The following is a 15,312-nucleotide window of genomic DNA, read 5'->3' on the forward strand; positions in this document are numbered from 1 at the left end:
TCCGGTAGTGTGAGTGTGTCCGGTAGTGTGAGTGTGTCCGGTAGTGTGTCCGGTAGTGTGAGTGTGTCCGGTAGTGTGAGTGTGTCCGGTAGTGTGAGTGTGTCCGGTAGTGTGAGTGTGTCCGGTAGTGTGTCCGGTAGTGTGAGTGTGTCCGGTAGTGTGAGTGTGTCCGGTAGTGTGAGTGTGTCCGGTAGTGTGTCCGGTAGTGTGAGTGTGTCCGGTAGTGTGAGTGCGTCCAGTAGTGTGTGTGTGTCCAGTAGTGTGAGTGTGTCCGGTAGAGGTCGACCGATCAATCGGAAAGGCCGATTAATTAAGGCCGATTTCACGTTTTCATAACAATCGGTAATCGGTATTTTTGGCCACCGATTTGCCGATTATTATTATTTTTTACACCTTTATTTAACTAGGCAAGTCATATTAAGAATTTACAATGACGGCCTAGAAACGGGGGTTAACTGCCTTGTTCAGGGGGGATTCGTTTTTGCAACCTTCGGTTACCAGTCCAACGCTCTAACCACCTGCCTTACATTGCACTCCACAAGGATTAACAGGCTGACTACCTGTTACGCGAGGGCAGCAAGAAGCAAAGGTAAGTTGCTAGCTAGCATTAGACTTATAAAAAACTATCAATCTTAACATAATCACTAGTTAACTACACATGGTTGATGATATTACTAGTTTATCTAACGTGTCCTGCGTTGCATATGATCGATGCGGTGCCTAATTTTCATTGAATCACAGCCAACTTCGACAAACGGGTGTTGATTTAACAAGCGCATTTGCGAAAAAAGTACTGTCGTTGCACCAATGTACCTAACCATAAACATCAATGCCTAACAGGAATATTTAGACTTAGCCACCCGTTAGATAAAATACGGAACGGTTCCATATGTCACTGAAAGAAAAAAAAGTTTTGTTTTCGAGATGATAGTTTCCGGATTCGACCATATTAATGACCCAAGGCTCGTATTTCTGTGTGTTTATTATATTATAATTAAGTCTATGATTTGATAGAGCAGTCTGACTGAGCGGTGGTAGGCAGCAGCACGCTCGTAAGCATTCATTCAAACAGCCCTTCGCTGTGCTTCAAGCATTACGCTGTTTATGACTTCAACCTGGGTGGGTATAATTTGTGGAACGTTCCAACAGGAATCTATTCCAAAAACTCCGTAAATAACAAGGTTTCCAAAAAACAACGCATACAAAGTTGTATAGCGGCAGAATAAGATACCGGTTAGGGAGTGGTCTATTTCATTGCGTTTTTCACTCATCACATTTATTCCGAAAAATGTCTGTCCTCACATGTCTGTTTGCCTATGGACAAACATTAAGAATAAGCTACGTGGTGAGTTGATGCCTATTCGGCAGCTAGTTAGCTAGGTTTGTATGCGTTGCTACTTTGTATGCGTTGTTGGTTGGCAACCTTTTACTTTACGTTTTTTGGAACAGATTCCTGTTGGAACGTTCCACAAATTATACCCACCCCTTCAAGCCTGTCAACTCCCAAGATTAGGCTGGTGTAACCGATGTGAAATGGCTAGCTAGTTAGCGGGTTGCACGCTAATAGCGTTTCAAACGTCACTCGCTCTGAGACTTGGGAGTGGTTGTTTCCCTTCCTCTGCATGGGTAACGCTGCTTCGAGGGTGGCTGTTGTCGATGTGTTCCTGGTTTGAGCCCAGGTAGGAGCGAGGAGAGGGACGGAAGCTATACTGTTACACTGGCAATACTAAAGTGCCTGTAAGAACATCCAATTAGTAATATATCTCTTGACACAATGATGAAAATAATCATGGCCTCCAAACCCTCAAGCTGCATACTGGACCCTATTCCAACTAAACTACTGAAAGAGCTGCTTCCTGTGCTTGGCCCTCCTATGTTGAACATAATAAACGGCTCTCTATCCACCGGATGTGTACCAAGCTCACTAAAAGTGGCAGTAATAAAGCCTCTCTTGAAAAAGCCGAATCTTGACCCAGAAATTATAAAAAACTATCGGCCTATATCGAATCTTCCATTCCTCTGAAACATTTTAGAAAAAGCTGTTGCACAGCAACTCACTGCCTTCCTGAAGACAAACAATGTATACAAAACGCTTCAGTCTGGTTTTAGACCCCATCATAGCACTGAGACTGCACTTGTGAAGGTGGTAAATGACCTTTTAATGACGTCAGACCGAGGCTCTGCATCTGTTCTCGTGCTCCTAGATCTTAGTGCCACTTTTGATACCATCGATCACCACATTCTTTTGGAGAGATTGGAAACCCAAATTGGTCTACATGGACAAGTTCTGGCCTGGTTTAGATCTTATCTGTCGGAAAGATATCAGTTTGTCTCTGTGAATGGTTTGTCCTCTGACAAATCAATTGTACATTTCGGTGTTCCTCAAGGTTCCGTTTTAGGACCACTATTGTTTTCACTATATATTTTACCTCTTGGGGATGTCATTCGAAAACATAATGTTAAATTTCACTGCTATGCGGACGACACACAGCTGTACATTTCAATGAAACATGGTGAAGCCCCAAAATTGCCCAAGCTAGAAGCCTGTGTTTCAGACATAAAGAAATGGATGGCTGCAAACTTTCTACTTTTAAACTCTGACAAAACAGAGATGCTTGTTCTAGGTCCCAAGAAACAAAGAGATCTTCTGTTGAATCTGACAATTAATCTGGATGGTTGTACAGTCGTCTCAAATAAAACTGTGAAGGACCTCGGCGTTACTCTGGACCCTGATCTCTCTTTTGAAGAACATATCAAGACTGTTTCAAGGACAGCTTTTTTCCATCTACGTAACATTGCAAAAATCTGAAACGTTCTGTCCAAAAATGACGCAGAAAAATTAATCCATGCTTTTGTTACTTCTAGGCTGGACTACTGCAATGCTCTACTTTCCGGCTACCCGGATAAAGCACTAAATAAAACTTCAGTTAGTGCTAAATACGGCTGCTAGAATCCTGACTAGAACCAAAAAATGTGATCATATTACTCCAGTGCTAGCCTCCCTACACTGGCTTCCTGTTAAGGCAAGGGCTGATTTCAAGGTTTTACTGCTAACCTACAAAGCATTACATGGGCTTGCTCCTACCTATCTTTACGATTTGGTCCTGCCGTACATACCTACACGTACGCTACGGTCACAAGACGCAGGCCTCCTAATTGTCCCTAGAATTTCTAAGCAAACGGCTGGAGGTAGGGCTTTCTCCTATAGAGCTCCATTTTTATGGAATGGTCTGCCTACCCATGTGAGAGACGCAGACTCAGTCTCAACCTTTAAGTCTTTACTGAAGACTTATCTCTTCAGTAGGTCCTATGATTAAGTATAGTCTGGCCCAGGAGAGTGAAGGTGAACGGAAAGGCTGGAGCAACGAACCGCCCTTGCTGTCTCTGCCTTGCCGGTTCCCCTCTCTCCACTGGGATTCTCTGCCTCTAACCCTTTTACAGGGGCTGAGTCACTGGCGTACTGGTGTTCTTCCATGCCGTCCATGGGAGGTGTGCGTCACTTGAGTGGGCTGAGTCACTGACGTGGTCTTCCTGTCTGGGTTGGCGCCCCCCCTTGGGTTGTGCCGTGGCGGAGATCTTTGTGGGCTATACTCGGCCTTGTCTTAGGACGGTAAGTTGGTGGTTGGAGACATCCCTCTAGTGGTGTGGGGGCTGTGTTTTGGCAAAGTGGGTGGGGTTATATCCTGCCTGTTTGGCCCTGTCCGGGGGTATCATCGGATGGGGCCACAGTGTCTCCTGATCCCTCCTGTCTCAGCCTCCAGTATTTATGCTGCAGTAGTTTATGTGTCAGGGGGCTAGGGTCAGTCTGTTACATCTGGAGTATTTCTCTTGTCTTATCCGGTGTCCTGTGTGAATTGAAATATGCTCTCTCTAATTCTCTCTTTCTCTCTTTCTTTCTCTCGGAGGACCTGAGCCCTAGGACCATTGCCCAGTCCACCTGGCCGTGCTGCTGCTCCAGTTTCAACTGTTCTGCCTGCGGCTATGGAACCCTGACCTGTTCACCGGACGTGCTTGTTGCACCCTCGACAACTACTATGATTATTATTATTAGACCATGCTGGTCATTTATGAACATTTTAACATCTTGACCATGTTCTGTTATAATATCCACCCTGCACAGCCAGAAGAGGACTGGCCACCCTTCATAGCCTGGTTCCTCTCTAGGTTTCTTCCTAGGTTTTTGGCCTTTCTAGGGAGTTTTTCCTAGGGAGTTTTTCCTAGCCACCGTGCTTCTTTCACCTGCATTGCTTGCTGTTTGGGGTTTTAGGCTGGGTTTCTGTACAGCACTTTGAGATATCTACCGGTAGTGTGAGTGTGTCCGGTAGTGTGAGTGTGTCCGGTAGTGTGTCTGGTAGGCAGTGTGTCTGGTAGTCAGTGTGTTCGGTAGTCAGTGTGTCTGGTAGTCAGTGTGTTCGGTAGTCAGTGTGTCTGGTAGCCAGTGTGTTCGGTAGTCAGTGTGTCTGGTAGTCAGTGTGTTCGGTAGTCAGTGTGTCTGGTAGTCAGTGTGTTCGGTAGTCAGTGTGTTCGGTAGTCAGTGTGTCTGGTAGTCAGTGTGTCTGGTAGTCAGTGTGTCTGGTAGTCAGTGTGTCCGGTAGTCAGTGTGTCCGGTAGTCAGTGTGTCCGGTAGTGTGAGTGTGTCCGGTAGTGTGTCTGGTAGTCAGTGTGTCTGGTAGTCAGTGTGTTCGGTAGTCAGTGTGTCTGGTAGTCAGTGTGTTCGGTAGTCAGTGTGTCTGGTAGTCAGTGTGTCTGGTAGTCAGTGTGTCTGGTAGTCAGTGTGTCCGGTAGTCAGTGTGTCCGGTAGTCAGTGTGTCCGGTAGTGTGAGTGTGTCCGGTAGTGTGTCTGGTAGTCAGTGTGTCTGGTAGTCAGTGTGTCCGGTAGTCAGTGTGTCCGGTAGTCAGTGTGTCCGGTAGTCAGTGTGTCCGGTAGTCAGTGTGTCCGGTAGTCAGTGTGTCTGGTAGTCAGTGTGTCTGGTAGTCAGTGTGTTCGGTAGTCAGTGTGTCTGGTAGTCAGTGTGTTCGGTAGTCAGTGTGTCTGGTAGTCAGTGTGTTCGGTAGTCAGTGTGTCTGGTAGCCAGTGTGTTCGGTAGTCAGTGTGTCTGGTAGTCAGTGTGTTCGGTAGTCAGTGTGTCTGGTAGTCAGTGTGTTCGGTAGTCAGTGTGTTCGGTAGTCAGTGTGTTCGGTAGTCAGTGTGTCTGGTAGTCAGTGTGTCTGGTAGTCAGTGTGTCTGGTAGTCAGTGTGTCCGGTAGTCAGTGTGTCCGGTAGTCAGTGTGTCCGGTAGTGTGAGTGTGTCCGGTAGTGTGTCTGGTAGTCAGTGTGTCTGGTAGTCAGTGTGTTCGGTAGTCAGTGTGTCCGGTAGTCAGTGTGTCCGGTAGTGTGAGTGTGTCCGGTAGTGTGTCTGGTAGTCAGTGTGTCTGGTAGTCAGTGTGTTCGGTAGTCAGTGTGTCTGGTAGTCAGTGTGTCCGGTAGTCAGTGTGTCCGGTAGTCAGTGTGTCCGGTAGTCAGTGTGTCCGGTAGTCAGTGTGTCTGGTAGTCAGTGTGTCTGGTAGTCAGTGTGTCCGGTAGTCAGTGTGTCTGGTAGTCAGTGTGTCTGGTAGTCAGTGTGTCCGGTAGTCAGTGTGTCTGGTAGTCAGTGTGTCCGGTAGTCAGTGTGTCTGGTAGTCAGTGTGTCTGGTAGTCAGTGTGTCCGGTAGTGTGAGTGTGTCTGGTAGTGTGTCCGGTAGTCAGTGTGTCTGGTAGTCAGTGTGTCTGGTAGTCAGTGTGTCCGGTAGTGTGAGTGTGTCTGGTAGTGTGTCTGGTAGTCAGTGTGTCTGGTAGTCAGTGTGTCCGGTAGTCAGTGTGTCTGGTAGTCAGTGTGTCTGGTAGTCAGTGTGTCCGGTAGTCAGTGTGTCCGGTAGTCAGTGTGTCCGGTAGTCAGTGTGTCCGGTAGTCAGTGTGTCCGGTAGTCAGTGTGTCCGGTAGTCAGTGTGTCTGGTAGTCAGTGTGTCTGGTAGTCAGTGTGTCCGGTAGTCAGTGTGTCCGGTAGTCAGTGTGTCCGGTAGTCAGTGTGTCTGGTAGTCAGTGTGTCTGGTAGTCAGTGTGTCTGGTAGTCAGTGTGTCGTGTGTCCGGTAGTCAGTGTGTCCGGTAGTCAGTGTGTCCGGTAGTCAGTGTGTCTGGTAGTCAGTGTGTCCGGTAGTCAGTGTGTCCGGTAGTCAGTGTGTCCGGTAGTCAGTGTGTCCGGTAGTCAGTGTGTCCGGTAGTCAGTGTGTCTGGTAGTCAGTGTGTCTGGTAGTCAGTGTGTCCGGTAGTCAGTGTGTCCGGTAGTCAGTGTGTCCGGTAGTCAGTGTGTCTGGTAGTCAGTGTGTCTGGTAGTCAGTGTGTCTGGTAGTCAGTGTGTCGTGTGTCCGGTAGTCAGTGTGTCCGGTAGTCAGTGTGTCTGGTAGTCAGTGTGTCTGGTAGTCAGTGTGTCTGGTAGTCAGTGTGTCTGGTAGTCAGTGTGTCTGGTAGTCAGTGTGTCCGGTAGTGTCGGTATTGTACCTTACCTGGTTGACCATGTCCTTCCAGTCCTTGATGAGTGTGAGTGTGAGTCCGGTGCTGTCTGTGTACTCAGTGAGGGTGAAGGCAGCTCCAGTCCCCCACAGGTCCAGCTCCCTGAGAGCCTCTCTGATGGTCACCTCCGCCTGGGCTCTGCTGTTCAGGTCCTTGAGCTCCAGGGCTCGGTCAGTGATGCTGTCAGACACACTGAGGAGATCCCAGAAGGTCAGTCTCTCCAGGGTGGTGCCTTTAGGAAGACCCAACAGTCTGAACAGATCCAACCAGTGGTCCTGGGATAGGTGCTCCCCTCGCACGTACTTTAACACTGGAACCAGACTCTACAAACACACACACAGAACACACCTTAACACCAGAACCAGACTCTACAAACACACACACAGAACACACCTTAACACCAGAACCAGACTCTACAAACACACCTTAACACCAGAACCAGACTCTACAAACACACCTTAACACCAGAACCAGACTCTACACACACAGAACACACCTTAACACCAGAACCAGACTCTACAAACACACCTTAACACCAGAACCAGACTCTACACACACAGAACACACCTTAACACCAGAACCAGACTCTACACACACAGAACACACCTTAACACCAGAACCAGACTCTACAAACACACACAGAACACACCTTAACACCAGAACCAGACTCTACACACACACACAGAACACACCTTAACACCAGAACCAGACTCTACACACACAGAACACACCTTAACACCAGAACCAGACTCTACACACACACCTTAACACCAGAACCAGACTCTACACACACAGAACACACCTTAACACCAGAACCAGACTCTACAAACACACACACAGAACACACCTTAACACCAGAACCAGACTCTACAAACACACACAGAACACACCTTAACACCAGAACCAGACTCTATAAACACACACACAGAACACACCTTAACACCAGAACCAGACTCTACACACCTTAACACTAGAACCAGACTCTACACACCTTAACACCAGAACCAGACTCTACAAACACACACAGAACACACCTTAACACCAGAACCAGACTCTACAAACACACACACAGAACACACCTTAACACCAGAACCAGACTCTACAAACACACAGAACACACCTTAACACCAGAACCAGACTCTACACACACACACAGAACACACCTTAACACCAGAACCAGACTCTACAAACACACACAGAACACACCTTAACACCAGAACCAGACTCTATAAACACACACACAGAACACACCTTAACACCAGAACCAGACTCTACACACACACAGAACACACCTTAACACCAGAACCAGACTCTACACACACACACAGAACACACCTTAACACCAGAACCAGACTCTACAAACACACACAGAACACACCTTAACACCAGAACCAGACTCTACACACACACAGAACACACCTTAACACCAGAACCAGACTCTACACACACAGAACACACCTTAACACCAGAACCAGACTCTACAAACACACATACAGAACACACCTTAACACCAGAACCAGACTCTACAAACACACCTTAACACCAGAACCAGACTCACACACACACAGAACACACCTTAACACCAGAACCAGACTCTACACACACACAGAACACACCTTAACACCAGAACCAGACTCTACAAACACACCTTAACACCAGAACCAGACTCTACACACACAGAACACACCTTAACACCAGAACCAGACTCTACACAACACACCTTAACACCAGAACCAGACTCTACAAACACACACAGAACACACCTTAACACCAGAACCAGACTCTACAAACACACACAGAACACACCTTAACACCAGAACCAGACTCTACACACACACAGAACACACCTTAACACCAGAACCAGACTCTACACACCTTAACACCAGAACCAGACTCTACAAACACACCTTAACACCAGAACCAGACTCTACACACCTTAACACCAGAACCAGACTCTACACACACACAGAACACACCTTAACACCAGAACCAGACTCTACACACACACACAGAACACACCTTAACACCAGAACCAGACTCTAACACACACAGAACACACCTTAACACCAGAACCAGACTCTACAAACACACACAGAACACACCTTAACACCAGAACCAGACTCTACACAAACACACCTTAACACCAGAACCAGACTCTACACACACAGAACACACCTTAACACCAGAACCAGACTCTACAAACACAGAACACACCTTAACACCAGAACCAGACTCTACAAACACAGAACACACCTTAACACCAGAACCAGACTCTACACACACACAGAACACACCTTAACACCAGAACCAGACTCTACAAACACACCTTAACACCAGAACCAGACTCTACAAACACACACAGAACACACCTTAACACCAGAACCAGACTCTACAAACACACACAGAACACACCTTAACACCAGAACCAGACTCTACAAACACACAGAACACACCTTAACACCAGAACCAGACTCTACACACACACAGAACACACCTTAACACCAGAACCAGACTCTACACACACACAGAACACACCTTAACACCAGAACCAGACTCTACACACCTTAACACCAGAACCAGACTCTACAAACACACACAGAACACACCTTAACACCAGAACCAGACTCTACACACACAGAACACACCTTAACACCAGAACCAGACTCTATAAACACACCTTAACACCAGAACCAGACTCTACAAACACACACAGAACACACCTTAACACCAGAACCAGACTCTACACACACACAGAACACACCTTAACACCAGAACCAGACTCTACAAACACACACAGAACACACCTTAACACCAGAACCAGACTCTACAAACACACACAGAACACACCTTAACACCAGAACCAGACTCTACAAACACACCTTAACACCAGAACCAGACTCTACAAACACACACAGAACACACCTTAACACCAGAACCAGACTCTACACACACAGAACACACCTTAACACCAGAACCAGACTCTACACACACACAGAACACACCTTAACACCAGAACCAGACTCTACACACCTTAACACCAGAACCAGACTCTACAAACACACACAGAACACACCTTAACACCAGAACCAGACTCTACACACACACACAGAACACACCTTAACACCAGAACCAGACTCTACACACACAGAACACACCTTAACACCAGAACCAGACTCTACAAACACAGAACACACCTTAACACTAGAACCAGACTCTACAAACACAGAACACACCTTAACACCAGAACCAGACTCTACAAACACACCTTAACACCAGAACCAGACTCTACAAACACAGAACACACCTTAACACCAGAACCAGACTCTATAAACACACCTTAACACCAGAACCAGACTCTACACACACACCTTAACACCAGAACCAGACTCTACAAACACACACAGAACACACCTTAACACCAGAACCAGACTCTACAAACACAGAACACACCTTAACACCAGAACCAGACTCTACACACACCTTAACACCAGAACCAGACTCTACAAACACAGAACACACCTTAACACCAGAACCAGACTCTACAAACACACAGAACACACCTTAACACCAGAACCAGACTCTACAAACACACCTTAACACCAGAACCAGACTCTACAACACACACAGAACACACCTTAACACCAGAACCAGACTCTACAAACACACCTTAACACCAGAACCAGACTCTACAAACACACACAGAACACACCTTAACACCAGAACCAGACTCTACACACACAGAACACACCTTAACACCAGAACCAGACTCTACAAAACACAGAACACACCTTAACACCAGAACCAGACTCTACAAACACACCTTAACACCAGAACCAGACTCTACACACACACAGAACACACCTTAACACCAGAACCAGACTCTACACACACACAGAACACACCTTAACACCAGAACCAGACTCTACAAACACACACAGAACACACCTTAACACCAGAACCAGACTCTACAAACACACCTTAACACCAGAACCAGACTCTACAAAACACAGAACACACCTTAACACCAGAACCAGACTCTACAAACACACACAGAACACACCTTAACACCAGAACCAGACTCTACACACACACAGAACACACCTTAGCACCAGAACCAGACTCTACACACACACAGAACACACCTTAACACCAGAACCAGACTCTACAAACACACACAGAACACACCTTAACACCAGAACCAGACTCTACACACACAGAACACACCTTAACACCAGAACCAGACTCTACAAACACACACAGAACACACCTTAACACCAGAACCAGACTCTACACACACAGAACACACCTTAACACCAGAACCAGACTCTACAAACACACCTTAACACCAGAACCAGACTCTACACACACAGAACACACCTTAACACCAGAACCAGACTCTACACACACACAGAACACACCTTAACACCAGAACCAGACTCTACAAACACACACACAGAACACACCTTAACACCAGAACCAGACTCTACAAACACACACACAGAACACACCTTAACACCAGAACCAGACTCTACACACACACACAGAACACACCTTAACACCAGAACCAGACTCTACACACACAGAACACACCTTAACACCAGAACCAGACTCTACACACACACAGAACACACCTTAACACCAGAACCAGACTCTACAAAACACACACAGAACACACCTTAACACCAGAACCAGACTCTACAAACACAGAACACACCTTAACACCAGAACCAGACTCTACACACCTTAACACCAGAACCAGACTCTACAAACACACCTTAACACCAGAACCAGACTCTACAAACACACACACAGAACACACCTTAACACCAGAACCAGACTCTACAAACACACACACAGAACACACCTTAACACCAGAACCAGACTCTACACACACAGAACACACCTTAACACCAGAACCAGACTCTACAAACACACACACAGAACACACCTTAACACCAGAACCAGACTCTACAAACACACCTTAACACCAGAACCAGACTCTACACACACAGAACACACCTTAACACCAGAACCAGACTCTACACACACACACAGAACACACCTTAACACCAGAACCAGACTCTACACACCTTAACACCAGAACCAGACTCTACAAACACACACAGAACACACCTTAACACCAGAACCAGACTCTACAAACACAGAACACACCTTAACACCAGAACCAGACTCTACACACACACAGAACACACCTTAACACCAGAACCAGACTCTACAAACACACACAGAACACACCTTAACACCAGAACCAGACTCTACACACCTTAACACCAGAACCAGACTCTACACACACACAGAACACACCTTAACACCAGAACCAGACTCTACACACACACCTTAACACCAGAACCAGACTCTATAAACACACCTTAACACCAGAACCAGACTCTACAAACACACACAGAACACACCTTAACACCAGAACCAGACTCTACACACACAGAACACACCTTAACACCAGAACCAGACTCTACAAACACACACAGAACACACCTTAACACCAGAACCAGACTCTACACACACAGAACACACCTTAACACCAGAACCAGACTCTACACACACACAGAACACACCTTAACACCAGAACCAGACTCTACAAAAACACAGAACACACCTTAACACCAGAACCAGACTCTACAAACACACACAGAACACACCTTAACACCAGAACCAGACTCTACACACACAGAACACACCTTAACACCAGAACCAGACTCTACACACACACAGAACACACCTTAACACCAGAACCAGACTCTACAAACACACACAGAACACACCTTAACACCAGAACCAGACTCTACACACACACAGAACACACCTTAACACCAGAACCAGACTCTCAACACACACAGAACACACCTTAACACCAGAACCAGACTCTACACACACACAGAACACACCTTAACACCAGAACCAGACTCTACAAACACACACAGAACACACCTTAACACCAGAACCAGACTCTACAAACACACACAGAACACACCTTAACACCAGAACCAGACTCTACAAACACACCTTAACACCAGAACCAGACTCTACACACCTTAACACCAGAACCAGACTCTACAAACACACCTTAACACCAGAACCAGACTCTACAAACACAGAACACTCTCTCTCCCCCACCTTGTATTTGTCAACTTCTCTCTGTATTTTGACAGACATGCTGGTGTGCTGCTCAAGCTTCCTCAGTCTGTCCTGCCATGCAAACAGGAACTCCTCAAACACGTAGGTCTTACTCCTGCAAAACACACACACACACACTGTTTATTCAACCTCTCAGCCAGCGAAGACAAATGACAATATCAAATCTTACCCCAAATGTTCCCTGACACCTATCTGATGTCAGACTCCTAACCCTGAATGTGACCCAGTCCGTCCTCCTTGCCTGGAAGCCTCCGCGAGTCTCACAGAGACCACATCTCGTCCGTGTTCCTCGCATGTTCGCGGTTCCTCCGCTAGGGAGAAGTTGACAGGAAAGTGACGACAGTCTAGCGAAGACAAATGACAATATCAAATCTTACCCCAAATGTTCCCTGACACCTATCTGATGTCAGACTCCTAACCTGAATGTGATCCAGTCCTCCTTGGCCTTCTCCTGGAAGCCCTCCTGCCAGTCCTCATACAGAGACCACATCTGTCCGTGCTCCTCCATGTCTCTGATGGTCTCCTCCGCCAGGGAGAAGTTAGGAGCCTCCAGCTCAAAGTGACGACAGTCCTCACTGAGAAGAGACACTCATTAGGACACAGAAAACTGAAGGATTGAAAGTACAGTTGACTTGCTGTGCATGTGTGTGTATAACCTACAGCAGGCGTGTGTGTGTGTGTATAACCTACAGCAGGCATGTGTGTGTGTGTGTGTGTGTGTGTGTGTGTATAACCTACAGCAGGCGAGTGCGTGTGTGTGTGTGTATAACCTACAGCAGGCGAGTGTGTGTGTGTGTGTATAACCTACAGCAGGCGAGTGTGTGTGTGTGTGTGTGTATAACCTACAGCAGGCGAGTGCGTGTGTGTGTATAACCTACAGCAGGCGAGTGCGTGTGTGTGTATAACCTACAGCAGGCGAGTGCGTGTGTGTGTATAACCTACAGCAGGCGAGTGCGTGTGTGTGTATAACCTACAGCAGGCGAGTGCGTGTGTGTGTGTATAACCTACAGCAGGCGGTGGTGTGTGTGTGTGTGTGTGTGTGTGTGTGTGTGTGTGTGTGTGTGTGTGTGTATAACCTACAGCAGGCGAGTGTGTGTGTGTGTGTGTGTGTGTGTATAACCTACAGCAGGCGTGTGCGTGTGTGTGTATAACCTACAGCAGGCGTGTGTGTGTGTATAACCTACAGCAGGCGTGTGTGTGTGTGTGTGTGTGTGTGTGTGTGTGTGTGTGTATATAACCTACAGCAGGTGTGTGTGTGTGTGTGTGTGTATAACCTACAGCAGGTGTGTGTGTGTGTGTGTGTGTGTGTGTGTGTGTGTGTGTGTGTGTGTGTGTGTGTATAACCTACAGCAGGCGTGTGCGTGTGTATAACCTACAGCAGGCGTGTGTGTGTGTGTGTGTGTGTGTGTGTGTGTGTGTGCAGGTGTGTGTGTGTGTGTATATAACCTACAGCAGGGTGTGTGTGTGTGTGTGTGTGTGTGTGTGTGTGTGTGTGTGTGTGTGTATAACCTACAGCAGGCGTGTGTGTGTGTGTGTGTGTGTATGTGTGTATAACCTACAGCAGGCGTGTGTGTGTGTGTGTGTGTGTGTGTGTGTGTGTGTGTGTGTGTGTGTGTGTGTGTATAACCTACAGCAGGCAGTGTGTGTGTTTATAACCTACAGCAGGCATGTGTGTGTGTGTGTGTGTGTGTGTGTGTATAACCTACAGCAGGCGTGTGTGTGTGTGTGTGTGTGTGTGTGTGTATATAACCTACAGCAGGTGTGTGTGTGTGTGTGTATAACCTACAGCAGGTGTGTGTGTGTGTGTGTGTGTGTGTGTGTGTGTGTGTGTATAACCTACAGCAGGCGTGTGTGTGTGTATAACCTACAGCAGGCGGGGTGTGTGTGTGTGTGTGTGTGTGTGTGTGTGTGTGTGTGTGTGTGTATAACCTACAGCAGGTGTGTGTGTGTGTGTTTATAACCTACAGCAGGTGTGTGTGTGTGTGTGTGTGTGTGTGTGTGTGTGTGTGTGTGTGTATAACCTACAGCAGGCGAGTGCGCGTGTGTGTGTGTGTGTGTGTATAACCTACAGCAGGCGTGTGTGTGTGTGTGTATAACCTACAGCAGGCGTGTGTGTGTGTATAACCTACAGCAGGCGTGTGTGTGTGTGTGTGTGTGTGTGTGTGTGTGTGTGTGTGTGTGTGTGTGTGTGTATATAACCTACAGCAGGTGTGTGTGTGTGTGTGTATAACCTACAGCAGGTGTGTGTGTGTGTGTGTGTGTGTGTGTGTGTGTGTGTATAACCTACAGCAGGCGAGTGCGCGTGTGTGTGTGTGTGTGTGTATAACCTACAGCAGGCGTGTGCGTGTGTGTGTATAACCACAGCAGGCGTGTGTGTGTGTATAACCTACAGCAGCGTGTGTGTGTGTGTGTGTGTGTGTGTGTGTTATAACCTACAGCTGGTGTGTGTGTGTGTGTGTATAACCTACAGCAGGTGTGTGTGTGTGTGTGTGTGTGTGTGTGTGTGTGTGTGTGTGTGTGTGTGTGTGTGTGTGTGTATAACCTACAGCAGGCGTGTGTGTGTGTATAACCTACAGCAGGCATGTGTGTGTGTGTGTGTGTGTGTGTGTAT

At 47.1% G+C, this 15,312-nt stretch overlaps 1 protein-coding gene across 1 annotated transcript in view; it reads right to left on the reverse strand.

Annotated features, from left to right (window-relative positions):
- Positions 1-15,312, reverse strand: part of dync2h1 (dynein cytoplasmic 2 heavy chain 1) — a 320,231-nt gene that overhangs the window by 280,066 nt on the left and 24,853 nt on the right. The window contains 3 exon segments of the mRNA XM_045724777.1: positions 6,521-6,850; positions 12,681-12,795; positions 13,121-13,276. Coding sequence (XP_045580733.1) covers positions 6,521-6,850; positions 12,681-12,795; positions 13,121-13,276 — 601 coding nt within the window.

The sequence above is a fragment of the Salmo salar genome, chromosome ssa09 (genome assembly GCF_905237065.1).
Source record: "Salmo salar chromosome ssa09, Ssal_v3.1, whole genome shotgun sequence".
NCBI classification, from domain to species: Eukaryota; Metazoa; Chordata; class Actinopteri; order Salmoniformes; family Salmonidae; genus Salmo; species Salmo salar.